Below are 17,289 nucleotides of genomic sequence, written 5' to 3'. Positions count from 1 at the left end.
TGTTGTTTTTACGAAGCTAAGTGGAAAGAGGGTCACGTTTTCTCAATTCTAAGAGGAAATAGGCCATTTAAAAAACCAGAGGAGCCTGCACCTGCATTCAACACAGACGGAATGGAGGACATTATCACGTTTGCTGTGCCCCTTTCATAACTTGTACGTTATTGTGGCCATTTGGCTGAACTTAACTTCTGTTTTGAACTGTCGAGTAGCTGGTCAGGATTTGTGAAACTTTTGTTTTGAAATGTTGCACACTTTAGTTTTGAGTTCGTTAGCATTATTGTTTGTGGTATTTTCCTCGGGAATTCTAGAACAGGGATTATCAACCTGTTGTCCGCTGCCTTTCAGTGGTCCCTGGCGGTATTGCAGGTGGTCCGCGAAATTGGATGGAAAATAATTGATTATTTAGACTTGTTTTATTTTCCAGCTAATTTTGTGAATCATATTCCCATCCAAATTATGTCAAATGTAGATGGGATTCCAAAATAGACATACAGATGCAAATAAATACCGTGTATAGGTCTATCCTCCTTCAGTGCAAAATAAAATAATATTACACCAAAGCAGTGGTCCCTGATTTGCTTCTTGGTTGTAATTGTAATTGGTTGTCCCTTGACCAAAACCAGGTTCTGGGTACTTTTGCAAACGTTCTGTTTCTGTTCCCATATTTCAGGATACCTTTAGTCCTGGTATCCAAAACATCTGTTGCATTCCCACCAACAGACCTTTGAATTTATGGTACTGAGTACTTTCGTTTCTGCCCCCTTTGATTTCTTATCTTAACATGGCTGCATGCAAAAAAAGACATACTTAGGATTAGCTTTTTGGTTATTGAGGAAAAACAGCATATAAACATATCAATGGGAAACTGCCTATAAATGTGAGGTGGTCTTCGTTTAGTCCCCCTCAAAGGCCCCGTTGGTGGCTCCCTGACATTCGCTCTTCCTGCGATACTTCGACAGCATTCTGTGCAGCAGGCCGGGGGAGTGCTGCATCTGAGGGGTGCTGTGGGGGCTGCGTGGGGCCGATGGGGGCAGGGGCCTCCGCAGAAGGGTGGGGGCCTCGCCGGTGTCCGCTTCCCCTCCTGAGCGACTCGCCCTTCTGAGAGCCTGCAGAACAGGACCGCTGGCCGACAGATGAAAGGATAGTAGTGAATTAGGGTGGATGAATTGCATGATGGGATAGTGTGTCCTACCTGGCACTGTTGCGCCGTAGGCATAGGCTGTTGCCTTCCGAGAATGAGGCGGCTCGCTGGGATGAGCTTCTCCTCCTCATTGGAGTTTTGGGTGCCAAGTTTTCCTGAAAAACAGGGAAATTTCAACATTCTAACAAAATATTACTTCTAATGTAAAAAATTAAAATATCATTGTATTTCATTTTCACGTGAAAGACACTGATTTTCATAAATGCCGTGAGTTTCATGCAAACACACTTTGTGAAACACCATAGACAAGGTCACAAAAAAAAAGATTGATGTCACAAGCGACCTTTCCGAGCTCCAGGACGCAAGATCCAGGGAAATATCCCTGCTGACCATCCTGCAGGCGCCCGAACCAGCGACCAGAGCAGTCCTGGGACAAAACCACGATGACGTCACCAGCGGCCAGCTCCAGCTCGTCAGGCCAGTGGGGGCTGTAGCTGTGCACCACCACCATCTAGTGGACACAAGGAGAATCACATTGTTTGGATCAAACATTCTGTATTCCATTGGGTATACAGTACTGTATATATAATACAGTATCACAAAAGTGAGTACACCCCTCTCATTTCTGCAATGTTTAAATTATATTGTCATGGGACAACACTGAAGAAATGACACTTTGAGACAATGTTAAGTAGTCACTGTAGAGCTTGGATAGCAAAGTAAATTTATTGTTACTTCAAAGTAACTCAAAATACAACAATAAATGTGTAAAATGCTGGCAACAAAAGTGAGTACACTCCAACTGAAAATGTCAAAATTGGACCCAAATGTCAATATTTTGTGTGGCCACCATTATTTTCCAGCACCGCCGTAACCCTTTTAGGCATGGAGTTCACCAGAGCTTCACAGGTCGCCGCTGGAATCCTCTTCCACTCTTCCATGATGACATCACGGAGCTGGTGGATGTTAGAGACTTTGCGCTCCTCCACCTTCCCTTTGAGGATGCGCCACAGATGTTCAATAGGGTTTGGGTCTGGGGACATGCTTGGCCAGTCCATCACCTTCATCCTCAGCTTCTTTAGAAAGGCAGTGGTCGTCTTGGAGGTGTGTTTGGGGTCGTTATCGTGTTGGAATACTGCTCCGCGGCCCAGTTTACGGAGGGAGGGGATCATGCTCTGTTTCAGTATTCCACAATACATGTTGGCATTCATTGATCCCTCAATGAACTGTAGCTCCCCAGTGCCAGCAGCACTCATGCAGCCCCAGACCATGACGCTCCCACCACCATGCCTGACTGTAGGCAAGACACACTTGTCTTTGTACTCTTCACCTGGTTGCTGCCACACACGCTGGACACCATCTGAACCAAATATGTTTATCTTGGTCTCATCAGACCACAGTACATGGTTCCAGTAACCCATATCCGTCGTCTGCTTGTCTTCAGCAAACCTTTTGGGAGCTTCCTTGTACATCTTTTTTGGAAGAGGTTTTATCCTGGGACGACAGCCATGCAGACGGTGTCCAGTGGGTGTGGTGTTGTGGGAGTGTTATGGTCTGGGCCTGTATGAGTGCTGCTGGCACTGGGGAACTACAGTTCATTGAAGGAACAATGAATGCCAACATGTATTGTGGAATACTGAAGCAGAGCATGATCCCCTCCCTCCGTAAACTGGGCCGCAGAGCAGTATTCCAACACGATAACGACCCCAAACACACCTCCAAGACGACCACTGCCTTCCTAAAGAAGCTGAGGGTGAAGGTGATGGACTGGCCAAGCATGTCCCCAGACCCAAACCCTATTGAACATCTGTGGAGCATCCTCAAACGGAAGGTGGAGGAACGCAAGGTCTCTAACATCCACCAGCTCCGTGATGTCATCATGGATGAGTGGAAGAGGATTTCAGCGGCGACCTGTGAAGCTCTGGTGAACTCCATGCCTAAAAGGGTTACGGCGGTGCTGGAAAATAATGGTGGCCACATAAAATATTGACATTTGGGTCCAATTTTGACATTTTCAGTTGGGGTGTACTCACTTTTGTTGCCAGCATTTTACACATTCATTGTTGTATTTTGAGTTACTTTGAAGTAACAATAAATTTACTTTGCTATCCAAGCCCTACAGTGATTACTTAACATTGTCTCAAAGTGTCATTTCTTCAGTGTTGTCCCATGACAAGATATAATCAAAACATTGCAGAAATGAGAGGGGTCTACTCACTTTTGTGAGATACTGTATTTCCAAGTTTTTCCTCTTGTGATCAAATTGCTGAGGATCTACTTGATTTTCAGCCTGCTGAGTGAAAGCGCGGATCCGAACCAAGTGGTGAACCAATTGGATTATGTGTCAATGGGATTAAGGTGCGCGCTGGTGAAATAGAACGCCTAAATGTGGGGCTTCTTAGCACTTCTTAAATATCTCGCCTGCGTGCAATCAGCTCACTGATGTCCAACATCAGCAAATAGAATGGCAAGAACAAATATTTCACTTGAATTCAATAGGCATCGGGTGTGTGATGTGCACGCTTTGGCCACCAAGGGGGAGTATAATATACACACCATACAGTTATATATTGTATTTACTACGGTATGCACTTCAGGTGATGGTTTTACATACACAAGTTTCCTAATCAACATCCAGTACTTGTAAATTAAATGTTTGCCTTCGACTCAAATAAAAAAATTGACTTGAAAATTGAAAATATATATATATAAAAAAAACTCGCCTTGACGTCATGGCCTCCGTATGGATGTCGGCCTGTCGGGTGGAGGGCGATATTTGTTAGAAATGCAAGACTTAAACATGCTTTTAATTTGCAAATGCTCGAAATAAAAACAATAACAAAAAATAAGCGTAAGACCATCCCCTCCTTTAGCTTCCTCATTTCCTCCAGTCGCATCTTGTTTCCTTCCATCCTTTCTCTCCTTTCATCTATCCTTGTATCCTTTCTTCCAACACTTTTAATGCAACTCGTGTGACTTTGTTACCTCCATTCCTTCCAAGCTTCCTGGTATCTGTCCTTGTATCCTTCCTTCCTCACTGCTATCCTTTAGTCTATTATTGTTTTCCCAACTCTACACACGTACAATCTCCCCTTCTATCCTAACTAAATCAGGGGTGGTCAACCGGAGGCACACGGAGCTGCATGTGCCCCCCTCCCTGGCTATCGTCGGGTGGTTACTGACCTTGCGGCGCTAGCACCGTGGTGAACACCTCCAGGTGCTCGTGGTGGCTGTGCATATAAATGCGCTGCATCTTCCCAACTGGCACTGCGTGGCGTGTTGCCCTGCACAAATAAAAATAAACACCGCCCCACTAATCCACCGCAACCACTCACTGAGCGGTGGAGGCGGCCGCTGGCAGCGGTGCAGGAAGATATTTTAAGTAACATCTATTTAGTTAAAAGGTGCTTTACCATTTGTTGGTAAAACTAAAACTGCTCCCTGAATGGAGAGAGTGGAAGGTGTTTGCAGGGCAGGCCATGTTTTAAGTTACATTATTTAACTGTCATACAAATGTAAATTATTTTAAGGGAATTATTGTTTTTCTGCTAATTGCTAATTGGTGTGAAGTCGGGGTCCTTGTTTCAAAATTAATGACTCGTAGTCCCCTGGACTAAGCTTAGGCCAAAAAGTTTACGTAAGGAAAAGTCACTGTTAAGCAGCTTAGGCGAGTGATCTGATTGATGAGGAGTAATTCTTAGAAGTGCAGGTTGCGCCAATTTCAAAAATGAAAAGAGTTTAGTGGAGAGAATTCAACTAAAGCGCAGTGACATTAAAAATTTCTAAAATTTATTTAGGTAGGGTGTCAAAAATTCCAGTTGAGGATTTGTAGAAAACATTTATTTTCACTCTGATAAACATAACACTTGAAACATTCCAGGCTTGTAGTGATAATTGACAAGTCCTTGTAGGTTTTCTTTCATAATTTCCCAGGTTTGGACTTCTTTCCTCCTGAAGGTCTTCCTTGAGGTTGCCCCCCCGCCGGTTTTCCGCGACCGGCCTTCTTGCCTTTCCCCTTGCCACCCCCCCCCACATTATTCTTGCGTCCCTTCCTCCCGGCCTGCTTGCCCCTCTTGCTGTTCCTGGCCGCTGCCTCTTCTCGGTCCTCCTCCCTCATCTGCTTGTTGACTGCCTTGGTGACGTCCATCTTAGGCCTCTTGCTGTCCATCATCTTAAGGAGCTCCAGCTGCTTGTCCTTCTCTACTGAGAAGTCACCCACGACTGGCTGGAACTTGCGCCTCTTGCCTGGTAGGGTTGAAAGAGGATTAACAATTTATTGATAGTTAGTACACCATAGAGGCTAACACAGCTAGCATGCAAATACTAACCGGCGCCCTTGGCCAGTTTCTCTTTGGGAAGCTTCTCCTGGAACTTCCCCACGGAAGCTGTGGATGTCCGCGCCACGATGGCCGCTCGGACTAGCTCGTCTTTGGACTGCTTGGCCACGGGAGTCAAACCCGCGCCAGGGACCTTGATCTTCTGCGCCCGCGCAATGTTCCGCAGACGGTTCAGCTCATTCTTGGCCACACGCTCCTTCTTGGCGGTGACGCGCTTGGCAAACTGGTCCTCATTCGGGTCGGCGGTCTGTGGAACCTCGATGAGCCATTCTTTGGTGTCATCCTTGGCTCGCTTGTATCCCCACCGCCTCCGCCACTCTTTAGCTGTCTCGTCCCACACCAAGTTGGTCTTCTTCTTCTTCTGGATGCCCTTAAGCTTCGCAAACTGCTCCCACTTCAGATGGAAGAATTATAAAGTTAAAAATAAATACACCAAAACCAGAAAACTATTTGGCAACAGAATATAGTTTTTTAAGCTGTCTTACTTACTTTAATTCTAGCCACATAAAATGAAAGTTGAAATCATAATGTGAGCGTAATCCACAAGACTGTGCCCACAAACAATTCTAACCTTGGTCGGAGGTCGGGGTTTAGGCGGCGGCTTCTCCCGAGGCAAGGGGGTCGTCGGTTCGGGTAGTTTGGCCACCACGACCTCTTGGATCCTCTCCGTGGGGAGCTTCCACAGCTCGTTGACGAGTAGTTGCGTGTTGTCGCGGGCCAACGAGCGGAGAAAGTCGGACGCTTTCTTCCCGGTTAAGTCGCGCTGCTCCACGGGGTTCTTGTCGTAGGCCAGCAGGTTGCCCAGGTCGAAGTCCAGCTCCAACTCTTTGTTCACGGTAATGCTGCGAAGCTTCTCCGCTTCGTCGCGCTTCGCTTGGGCGAGAAGCTCGTCGAAGTTACAAGAAGCCGTGGCCATGTTGGACGTGGACTGGAACGGTGTATTTACACGTGCTTGTATGAAAACACAAACACTTCCGGGTTAACCTTGGAAGGATGTGATTATGAAACTTACCCACAAGAGGGAGACACCCCCCTTTTACCCCAATGTGTGTGTTTTACTGCAGTTCATAGTACTGTACGTACTTAAATAATTTATATGCAATTTACTTTTAATGTTGAGAATTTTTCAGAGGTTGAACGCTGTGTCAAATATTTTATACCCGCTGGCGTATACATTTCCTATTTCTATTTAAGAACATTCACATTATTTTTTAAAAATAGCTTTGATTAACTTTGCAAAAGATTAATGTCAGTGTTTCCACTGAGATGAAATGTGTACAAAAATATATAAGCCATAAGTTGTAGGTCATTATTTCGGTCCTTTTCTGCACTAATTTGAAGAAGGATGAAGGTGTCTGATAACAGCATGATGATGTTATTATTGGGGGTTGGCTGTATTTAAATTGTCGGCCATAGCGCTCCGCCTGAATGTTAAGACGCTTGACAGGCTTGCAGATAAGGTCACAGGCAAGGGGATGGTGGATAATTGGTGGCCCAAACGCTCTTGTGGGATTTAAAAAGACCCCTCATGTCTTCACCAGACGAGATATATGACGCAAGGCAGGAAATAGAAAGTTTGGAAATACGTTTGTTACAGAGATGAAGTTGCATTGTAACATTTAGATTGTTAGGCCAGCCTGTTTAAATTTGGAATTAGGGTAACCGTATTCTAAAGAAAATGTAAAATTAATTTGTTACATTTAATTTTGTGGCACTCGTTGAGTTGAGCATCCCGCCAGGTTATTCTAAAATGGTCCCCTAAGGACTTTATGTAAAGTCAAAATGGCTGCCTTCCCCCATTCCTTTTTCTCCTGCATTTCAGTACCCCCCCCCCCCCCCCCCACACACACCTTTTGCTGACTTTTGGACGGAGGGATGAAGGCAGTAAACAGGATTACTTTTCCACAACATTTCTTCTATAGAAGGACACGGGACACACGTCACTTTTGCACTTTTTCCTACATGACGTATTGAAGCTTTTCATCCTCACACAGGTTTTTCTTCCCAAAGTGGGTTTGATCGTCTCCAGTGAGCTCTTAGTACGAATCAAAGCCTTTTGACAGCAATGATACACCTTCAGTCGCCCTTTTACACAGTTGAGGGCTTTTTTTTTAACTTGCAGTAGCGCTCCAAATGTGTCAGAATGTGAAGGTTTCCCCCATGAACAGGCCAAAATAGACCTACCCCCAAAACTCTCTGTGTTGTTGTTCTGTTGATCTGTAATTTAGAAATTGAATAAAAACTAAAAGGATCATTGCGCTACATTGTAAATTGAATTTAATACATTTATTATTTCATCCAAATTCTAATCTAGTTTACAAAACACCATGGCTGGATTAACGAATAGCACCCTTAAACAACATATTTGAACAAAAAAGGAGGTGCAACACATTTAGACAGACAAGATAACAATACTCACAAGCATTTATTCTTTAACCTCAGTGAAGAATGAGTAACATGTGTCACTACATCTAAATGTCCTTATCATACTACCCCCTTGTGGCCGTTGTGCACCCGCAATAAGGAGCAGCGCAATGTCCAACTGAATTTAACAGAACTGTATTTGTATCAGTATGTTCGGTAGCCCACTTTCCGCTCGCATGACGCCTGTGGCGGGGAGGAAGTCACCTCTAAGCTGCTCATGCACAACAAATAATATTCACCTAACTGCTCGGGCATAGGCACTTTTCATGATTACGTTGGCCGCTTCCTGTGGGTTTGAGTCTGGCATGTCAGCTCGGGTCGGAGGAGCTTTTATCAATCTGCTAAAAATGCCACTTTGGCACTGCGCGGCCATGTTAAGTCCCAACGCGGATACAAAAGACGTCAGCGGGCGATGCCAGAGCGAGGCTATTTAGCGACGGATAATAAGAGCAAATATTGACCAGGTCTGTCTGTGTTTTTGTTGGCACCCAGGTACACGCGCGTCGGCAGATACCCATCCGGCCCTCAGGTGGAGCCTGAGAAATCCCCTTTGAAGCCGCCCCCCCACCTTAATGAACTCGGGGGCCACCCTACGTGACGGGCATTCGAGGTCCTTATTGATCCCCACCCCTTAATTAGCCCTCCGAGTGCACATCAGCGCATAATTAGACGGATTCTATGTCCAATGAATGCGGACAGACACTAATTCCTCTCAGGAGACGGCTTGTCCAGAGAATGAAGAATTGGGTCAATTAATTTAGTTAGTATATTCTCAGCATTTCACATTTACCATTGTTTGATTAGTTTCCATTATTTCAAAATTGTGCATTGTAGTCCAAATCCAGCCCAAAGTGACTTTTATCATCCAGTTTTCTTTGCCTTCCCCTCCCTCGTCCACCTGATCAATGGGCCGATTAAATGGCGCTCACATAGTCTTTACCCGGCGTGATGCAACCGTAGCAAAACGAACCCTGCTTTCACCTAAGCGTCCGCACCGGGGGGATGATCCCGAGCTATAAATAATATGGATTGTATACGTCTCTGCCGAGGCCCTGCGGCACCGCTATAATGGCTTTGATATGGAGATTAAAAGCCTCCCCGCTCACCACCTCATGCCTGGACTTGGAGCAAAACAACTCCTCAGATGTGTTTCTTGAGACATGAAAAGAGCCTCACATCAACGCACCTTCATGCGGAATTCGAGACCTCAGCATGGAAAGCGCGTTTCCGCCACCTTTCAGTCTTCAAAGCAAAAATTGCGTCCGTTCAATGGGGCGCTTTTCAGAGAGCGAGGGAGTCCGTAGGCGGTATGGCAGAGAAATCGATCCACAAAATGGAACTTTGGAGACTTTTGGGTGAAAAAAACAAAACAAAAAACTTTTGGTGTAAACAGTGATTAAGCAAATTAAGTGTTACATAAAGAGTAGCCATTGATCCCCGGTTGTAAAACATCACTTCAACTTGTGAAAGTCAAAATAAAGCAAACTCGTGGCGGTGTGCCCAGTAAAAGTCCAAAGTGTGGATGACAACAAAAGAGGGGGAAAACCTTGTATCAGCCCTGAGCTCAGTTCAAACCCATTACATATGTTTTGTAAAATCAGACACTCTACTTAAGTCTTTAATTTTTAAATTTTTATTATTTTTTTATTTTTAGTCATTGTCACCTTAGCTCACATTGACACGTGTAGAATGATGCAGAGTGACAGACAGCAATACTTCAAAATTTGTGAACCACCACCAGTTATTTACTGGTGTTATCCAGTAGATAATATCCAGTAGTTATCCACCAGTTATCTACCAATATATATATATATATATATATATATACACATACATATATATATATATATATACACACATATATATATATATATATATATATATATATATATATATATATATATATATATATATATATATATATATATATATACAGGACTGTCTCAGAAAATTAGAATATTGTGATAAAGTTCTTTATTTTCTGTAATGCGATTAAAAAAAAGTCATACATTCTGGATTGTTTAAAAATCAACTGAAATATCGCAAGCCTTTATTATTTTAATATTACTGATTATGGCATATAGCTTAAGAAAACTAAAATATCTTATCTCAAAATATTAGAATATCATGAAAAAGTATACTAGTAGGGTATTCAACTAATCACTTGAATTATCTAATTAACTCGAAACACCTGCAAGGGTTTCCTGAGCCTTGAAAAACACTCAGCTTGGTTCAGTAAACAAATCACAAGCATGGGGAAGACTGCTGATCTGACTGCTGTCCAGAGGACCATCATTGACACCCTCCATCAGGAGGGTAAGAAACAAAAATAAATTTCTCAAAGAGCAAGCTGTTCACAGAGTGCACTTTCAAAGCACATCCACAGAAAATCTCCTGGAAGGGGGAAATGTGGCAGGAAACGCTGCACAACCAAGAGAGATGACCGCACCCTTAACAGCATTGTGAAGAAGAGTCGCTTGCAGTTTGGGGGAGCTTCAAAGACAGTGGACTGAAGCTGGAGTCCAGGTCAAAAGCCACTGTTCACAGACGTGTCCGGGAAATGGGCTACAATAGCCGTATTCCCATGGTCAAGCCACTTCTGAACTCAAGACAAAGCGTCTGACTTGGGCTATGGAAAAGAAGCACTGGACAGTTGCAGAGTGGTCCAAAGTCCTCTTTTCAGACGAAAGCAAGTTTTGTACTTCATTTGGAAGTCAAGGCGCCAGAGTCTGGAGAAAGGCTGGAGAGGAGCAAAATCTAAGTTGCTTGAAATCCAGTGTGAAGTTCCCACAGTCAGCAGATGGTTTGGGGAGCCATGTCAGCTGCTGGTGTTGGTCCACCGTGCTTCATCAAGTCCAGAGTAAATGTAGATTTTAGAGCACTACATGCTTCCGTCTGCTGAAGAGCTCTAAGGAGATGATGAATTTCCAGCATGATCTGGCACCTGCCCACAGTGCCAAAACTACCAGTAAATGGTGTACTTCTTAATTTTCCTGACCTGAACCCCATAGAGAATTTGTGGGGTATTGTGAAGAAGAAGATGAAAGACACCAGACCCAACAACGCAAATGAGCTAAAGGCCGCTATTGAAGCATCCTGGGCATTTGTAATACCTCAGCAATGCCACAGGCTGATTGCCTCCGTGCCACACCACAATGATGCAGTAATCCGTGCAAAAGGATTCCCAACCTGTACTGAGTGCATTAATGGAAATTTTCAAATGTTTGATTTTGTTTTGCTGTTATAAATCTTTTTTTTTTTCTTGGTCTGAGGAAATATTCTAATATTTTAAGATAGGATTTTTGAGTTTTCTTAAGCTGTAAACCATAATCAGCAATATTAAAATAATAAAAGGCTTGCAATATTTCAGTTGACTTGTAATGAATCCAGAATGTATGACTTTATTTTTTTTATTGCATTACAGAAAATAAAGAACTTTATCACAATATTCTAATTTTCTGAGACAGTCCTGTGTGTATATGTATATATACATATATATATATATATATATATATATATGTGTGTATATGAGGCTGCAAAAGCGAGAGGCGACAATGACTTCACGGCCCAGCGAAATCCCCAGTCTAATTAATGTTTACATAAACATCTTGTGTAATTCACGACCCGGCACGTAAACTCTCAAAGACCCCCAGGGGGATGACTTGGGGCAGTCGGGTGTGGGGGTGAGGCGAGCCCACCTGATTCCACACACAGCTCAGTAAGCTGAGCAATTAAATAACAAGAAAAGTAATTAGTAAGTGATTAAGTCCTGGAGCGAGTCAGGTAGTTACTGTTGAGGAAAATCTACTAGGGGGGAGAAGAATGTCTGGGTGAAGCAGCATGTGGCTCAACGTTGTTTTGAGACCAACACTGTTGCGTTCTTTGTCCGAAATCCTCGTACATCACTTTCCGTGTTTAATTTCAAAACGCTAAAATTATTTTTGAAGTTTCTGAATGTGTCAAAGATTAGGAAGACCGTGTCGTTGTGCGGGCAATCCGACAAAGGGCAGATTTGGAGCGAAGGAGGCAGGACTGCTACTAATCCAATTAAATGGCAACATAATATAATTTATTTAAGATTGCTTGAAGAGTTAATGAATGTATAACAACAAACAGGACAATTCTTTTGATAGATTCTCATAATAATATTGTGTGTATTATTTTTCCAGGGACATGAAAATAGAAGCTGGTTGCACATTGTTGCATCTCATCATCTTCTCATCTTCTCCGATATTTCCCGAGTGTTGCTGTCTGCTGCGTCTTTTCACATTTGGCCGGATCTTGTCAAGACAAAAATGAAAAAGAGGTGGGTGAGTTCTTCTTGTTCTGATGAGCCTTGTTGATTTTTTCCCCCTTTATGTGTGCTTGTTCTTCTGCTCGCTTCACAAACAAGCTTTTCCCCTCATTAAGAACATCTCACATTGGCTTTCAGGAAAGCATCTTCACTGACCTGCATCATGTTTGCTCAAAAAAATAATAACATTTTTGCACATTATGAACACAACCATCCCCTTCTTATGAAATAAAAATAATGAGAAAAAAGTCACTGGAAATAACAAGCGCCTTGTGAGTTGACCCCAGTGTGCCTCCCCCCTCTCCCGCCCTCCCTCCGATTTATCACGCAGGCTGGCTTGTCCTCACGCTGAAACCGTAACTCGGTGTGACTGCCGGCGTCTAAAAAAGGTTACAGGCCGACGTTGAAGATGCGCAAGTGGCGCCGCCCGCAGTCTTGAGACAGTTGTCGCTCATTAGTTTGACAATAAGCTTTTCTTACATTTTCCGGCCCGTTTGCGTCCCTCGCTAAGATGTCCGCTGCTGCCGAGGCACGACCGCAAACACGACGTTTTAGCGTCTTGTTGATGGTGAGGGGAAATGAGTGGGAGTGCGAAACAATATTTTTTAAGGTCAGTGAAACTCAAAGGGGAAAAAGGCACGTCGGAAATACGAAGGAATTTCCTGCTTGATTTGTGACATTATATTTATAGATTTTGTTTTTCTTGCTGTCAGTTAAGAATAAAATCGCATGCTGTTATGTGCATGTCAAAACAACAAGTAGCACTGTCACCTTAATAGCAGTGGCATTTCGGCTAATTATGAGCCAAAAGAAAATATTTTCCGGAAAAACCAAACATTTGTACAATTCGAACTAAAAAAAAAGCATTTGTCGTACCGGCTCAGAATTTTCAAATCAATTCCCAATTTTGTTCCCATTAGCGGCCGTCATTCTTCTCAGTGACACGCTCTTCCTGAATGGCGTCACTTAATGACAGCAAATCAAGCTCTGAAGCAGACCGTCAAACTGTCCGCATATCTTCCTCCCGCACACAATACGACTAATGCCCCGACGGCCGACCTTCACACACATTCGTCTCATCGCTTTGATTTACATCATAACAGCAAAGTGCGTGATGTGCGAGGAAAGCAGGTGCAGGCAATATAGAAAGAGGGAGTCAAATATATGAGCGATGGACCTGCAATTTATTCAAAAAATTCCACTTAAGACTAATGTAGCACCGATATGGAACAATTTTATGTTCAATAGTCTTCGAACGAGGAAACGAAATACGTGCAGTTGGCTTCACGCCACCACCTTTCGCTATTGCAACGACGCACTCCTGATTTATCGCAAGCCACGCGCTGGCCAACCTTGTTGAATATTTAAAATCATCCTTAAGGAACTTCACACGGAATTATTGATCACTTTCATTTTAGAACGATCCGACACTTGAAGTACTTAAAATGCGCACGTTTTATTTTACGGAAAAGAGTGAGTCAGGTTCATGCAGCATAATTAAAACGCTTGTTGGAGCCACGACGACATTCCCAGAAGTTCTATTCTGTCGAAGCAATGTTTTAAGTGACTAATCCTCCAAATCACATTTTAATGTCTTGCTTTGTGGCCCATTTTATAACACTTTAGATTGAGAGAGATAAAAATGGTGTCCCTCAAGGTTGTATACTTTGCCCCTTTTTATTTGACTTTCTTTTAAGACAAAACAAAATTGATGGATATACTTTTTTAAAAATGCTTATTTTCCAGAAATATTTAACATGCTTGCCCACATTCAAGAACTGTTTTTAATTCTTAAAAGCTGCTATGCTTTTTTAGAAAAATTGAATGCGCGACTTATTCTGTTGCTGACCATCACAACCAAAGCTGTTGTTTTACTTTGTTTTGTGTTATAAAATGAAATGTCACCTCTGTTTGCTTGGCTACGCTCAACGCGAAAGGTCAAAACATCTCGCCTAGTGTGCAAGATGTTTTATAGAGCATAGTGAGATTTCGTAAAGTGTAAAAAAAAAAAAAAAATTATATAATATATTATATAAAATATATACATATAAAATATTGCCACCTAAGCAGGTGGCAATAAGCACCCGAGCAACAAGTCCTCAAAAGACCGCAGCGACCTCACTGATTAAAACAAGGGAGCTCAAACTATTTAGGGAAACGAGGTGGCCTTTCTGGCACAATCGATCACTCGCCATAGAGAAAACAGTCTCGAGGCAGCAGGTCAACATCCCAACTCCCCTCATCACATTTATCCAACCGCGGCTCTAATTACGGAAACGCCGTTTTAAGCCGAATAATCTCTTCCGCTGTGGACGGCAGAGTGATTTGCAAAGGAGGCGACGTGCGTCGACCACAAGGTGTTTGCTATTTGTGTCAGCGAACATGTGTTGCCGGGGATGGGAATTGACGCCTTGCCACCCCGAGGTCGCGTCGTGAGACACTTCAGCAGGAAGCGTTTACACGTGTGCCAATTCCATCGCTAGTCTGCGATGATGGACAGACATTGTAGGGAACTGGATGTTCCTCGAAAATCGAAGGAAGAAGACGAGAAAAAAATGGTCAGGGAGGATCCAAGATGCTGAACATTAACATTCAAGTCTGGACTGAAAGCATTTTGCAGGAATTTCTGGCAAATACTGGAAGTGGCAGCAGTCGCCTGTTTAAACATTGGTCAATCTTAAAAAGTGAAATTACCCAAAACTGAATGTCCTGCCATGTAATACAAAAGTGGAACCTAATATCCCCCCGCAGCTTGCTGGACTGAAAATACATGAGGATGTGCTTCACCTCATTGTGACATATGCAGCGGGGAAAAAAAACAAGTGTCACCATTAACAGGAGAACAGAAAGTTAAGTGATTCCTCCAATTACCCCCGTTAATTACTTTGTACTGAAAGTGTGAAAACAGCATTTTTTTTTTTTAATCATCATCCTCTCGCTGCTTGGGATTCTAATGGCTCGTCTCACCCTGGATGGAGCGTTCCATCTTGAGAGTGTGATTTGGCGTGGGGCCCTTGCTGCAAAGCGAGTGGCCCAAGAGGCTGGTGACGCGCGTATATACGTGCGGCAATGAATCAACGTCGCATCTCTTGCCCATCCCTTCCTGACTTGGATGCAGATGCGGATTCATTCATTAAGTGCCACGCGGAGAGGGTAACACTGCGACGGCCACTACATTAGGTACAGCCATAGGGTGAATATGAGTGGCGCTGCAGTGTGGATCGGCGGCTTCTAATATAGTCTTGAGATAAAACTTTCAATCATTTCACGGTCAAAAAACGGTCAAAATGTGTTTTGGCAGACTAAAAATACAGCAGATATTTTTTGTACGTGTTTAGTGTAAAAATGCCAGCATGTATTATTGGCTTACAAACGCACGCACGCACGTACGCACGCACGCACGCACGCACACACATGCAAATGCACACGCACACGCACACACACACACACACACGCACACACGCACACACACACACACACACACACACACACACACACGCACCTTCATGAGTCATCCCGTCTAAACTAAGGCACTTTGTCAGGGATGGTGAGTGAGAAAGGGTGGGGTGGGGGGGTGGGGCGGTGGGTGGGGGATGGTTGGGGGCGTCCATTCACGTTGCAGCCACGGCGAGAGTCGCGCAGACTCAATCGAGTCGCGCACTATATATACCAGTCCAACTCACCACATCTTTCCCATTTAAAAGTAACCACCACCAACACTACACAACTGCACTCGTGGGGGGACGAACAAATAAAAGAGGACGGCGGGCGTCGCGCCAAGCATACCCGACAACCAACAAGCACCAGCACCGCATCGGATCTCCTGTACACAGTGAAGGTATGACGAGAATTTAGCATTAGGTTAGTTTGAAATGACAAAAGATAAGCACCTAAAATAAATTAACGGAAATTATGTTTCTAAAAGAAACGCATCAAAAGTAACGCGTAAACGATGCGTAATTGCGCATGACGCAGCGACCCAAACGACTTTCCTGCCCTTTCCTCCTCCAGATTTTGTGCTCACGTCCTGACATGAAGTTCAACTTACTCGCTACCACCGTGATTCTGCTCGTTGCCTTCCTACCGCGCCGCGAATGTCGGGCCATTGAGAGCCCCGGTGGAGCCCTGCGCCTCCCGGGTGCGCAAAACACCCAGCAGGTGGAGCAGCAGCAGCACCAACAGCAACACAGGTCGCCCTCGGGTCCCATCCTGGAGCGCCTCGGGGAGGAGTATTTCATCCGGCTGGGCAACGGCGACTCGAACTCTTTCCCCCCCTCGTCCATGTACCCCCTCGGAGCCGGTGGGCTCATGAACCGGGCGCTGCAGCTGCAGCTGATTCGGAGGCTTTTGCCAGGCAAAGTGGGCAACGTTCGAGGCGGCTTCAGCAATGACGACGAGGGGGACTCGGTGGAGCGGGGCCGCCGGTCCGAAGACCCGCCCATCTCCCTGGACCTCACCTTCCACCTACTGCGGGAGATGATGGAGATGTCCAGGGCGGAGCAGCTGGCCCAGCAAGCCCAGAACAACAGAAGAATGATGGAGCTTTTCGGGAAGTGAAGACCAAAGACCCTCAAATCCACCCTTAAAAAAAACTATTTATTTATTTTGCTGCTTTTATCACATTATGATTTACAGCTCAAACTGGATGTTAAAATGTGACAAAAAACTTTGTATCAGAGAAAAAAAGTTGCTTTTTTTCTGTATATATGACATTATTGGTTTGTTAATAAACTGATGTGCAAGCAGTCATGTGCAGGAGATATCGTATATATTTTCTAATAAAAAAATACTCAAAGCACAGTTTTTATATTTCTCTGTGGAAATCTGTACTTGGAAAAAAAAAACTAAAAGGCTTCATTGTCACTAATATCCCCATATACAGTATTTAATAGTAAATATAGAGTTGCAGTAGTATTGATGCAACTCAAAATGTGGCTAATAAAAAAAAAAACTTAAAATAACTTCATTTAATATTTCTACATATTTAATAGTGAGCTGTAAAATAATATTAAAATGGCTTTTAAACATCATCTTATAAAACCTCCACACCTCACTCACTAAATCCTGCTGTCGAGCTGGGTAATATTAACCAT

General features: G+C 43.8%; 3 protein-coding genes across 3 annotated transcripts; 1 reads left to right on the top strand and 2 right to left on the bottom strand.

Annotated features, from left to right (window-relative positions):
- Nucleotides 1–394: 394 nt before the first annotated feature.
- LOC148381160 (uncharacterized) lies at nucleotides 395–4,420 on the bottom strand. The gene is made up of 5 exons (XM_088363718.1): nucleotides 4,325–4,420; nucleotides 3,865–3,896; nucleotides 1,485–1,652; nucleotides 1,193–1,296; nucleotides 395–1,122 (listed from the first exon to the last, which is right to left on the bottom strand). Exons 1-5 carry the CDS (start codon nucleotides 4,392–4,394, stop codon nucleotides 894–896), a joined length of 603 nt encoding a protein of 200 aa, XP_088219844.1. The 5' UTR covers nucleotides 4,395–4,420; the 3' UTR covers nucleotides 395–893.
- A 546-nt stretch (nucleotides 4,421–4,966) lies between these two features.
- On the bottom strand, nucleotides 4,967–6,465 carry rrs1 (ribosome biogenesis regulator 1 homolog). The gene is made up of 3 exons (XM_088363559.1): nucleotides 6,050–6,465; nucleotides 5,470–5,872; nucleotides 4,967–5,386 (listed from the first exon to the last, which is right to left on the bottom strand). The coding sequence occupies exons 1-3, from the start codon at nucleotides 6,392–6,394 to the stop codon at nucleotides 5,061–5,063; spliced, it is 1,074 nt and encodes a 357-aa protein (XP_088219685.1). The 5' UTR covers nucleotides 6,395–6,465; the 3' UTR covers nucleotides 4,967–5,060.
- A 9,429-nt stretch (nucleotides 6,466–15,894) lies between these two features.
- On the top strand, nucleotides 15,895–16,941 carry crhb (corticotropin releasing hormone b). Its single transcript, XM_088363441.1, has 2 exons — nucleotides 15,895–16,034; nucleotides 16,208–16,941. Exon 2 carries the CDS (start codon nucleotides 16,229–16,231, stop codon nucleotides 16,751–16,753), a length of 525 nt encoding a protein of 174 aa, XP_088219567.1. The 5' UTR covers nucleotides 15,895–16,034; nucleotides 16,208–16,228; the 3' UTR covers nucleotides 16,754–16,941.
- The last annotated feature ends 348 nt before the right edge of the window (nucleotides 16,942–17,289 follow it).

The sequence above is a fragment of the Syngnathus floridae genome, chromosome 20 (genome assembly GCF_059516105.1).
Source record: "Syngnathus floridae isolate MCC-2025c chromosome 20, RoL_Sflo_1.0, whole genome shotgun sequence".
Lineage (NCBI taxonomy): Eukaryota > Metazoa > Chordata > Actinopteri > Syngnathiformes > Syngnathidae > Syngnathus > Syngnathus floridae.
This window is presented reverse-complemented; position numbering and strand designations above follow the sequence as displayed.

Excerpts from the sequence above, each read along its gene's own strand:
- LOC148381160 (XM_088363718.1), bottom strand. The coding sequence starts at position 4,394 with ATGCAGCGCATTTATATGCACAGCCACCACGAGCACCTGGAGGTGTTC. Across the intron at positions 1,653-3,864 it reads ACGGAGGCCATGACGTCAAG|ATGGTGGTGGTGCACAGCTA; the intron begins GCGAGTTTTTTT and ends TGTGTCCACTAG. Across the intron at positions 1,123-1,192 it reads CTACGGCGCAACAGTGCCAG|CGGTCCTGTTCTGCAGGCTC; the intron begins GTAGGACACACT and ends TCTGTCGGCCAG.
- rrs1 (XM_088363559.1), bottom strand. The coding sequence starts at position 6,394 with ATGGCCACGGCTTCTTGTAACTTCGACGAGCTTCTCGCCCAAGCGAAG. Across the intron at positions 5,873-6,049 it reads AACCCCGACCTCCGACCAAG|TGGGAGCAGTTTGCGAAGCT; the intron begins GTTAGAATTGTT and ends TTCCATCTGAAG. Across the intron at positions 5,387-5,469 it reads GAAACTGGCCAAGGGCGCCG|GCAAGAGGCGCAAGTTCCAG; the intron begins GTTAGTATTTGC and ends CAACCCTACCAG.
- crhb (XM_088363441.1), top strand. The coding sequence starts at position 16,229 with ATGAAGTTCAACTTACTCGCTACCACCGTGATTCTGCTCGTTGCCTTC.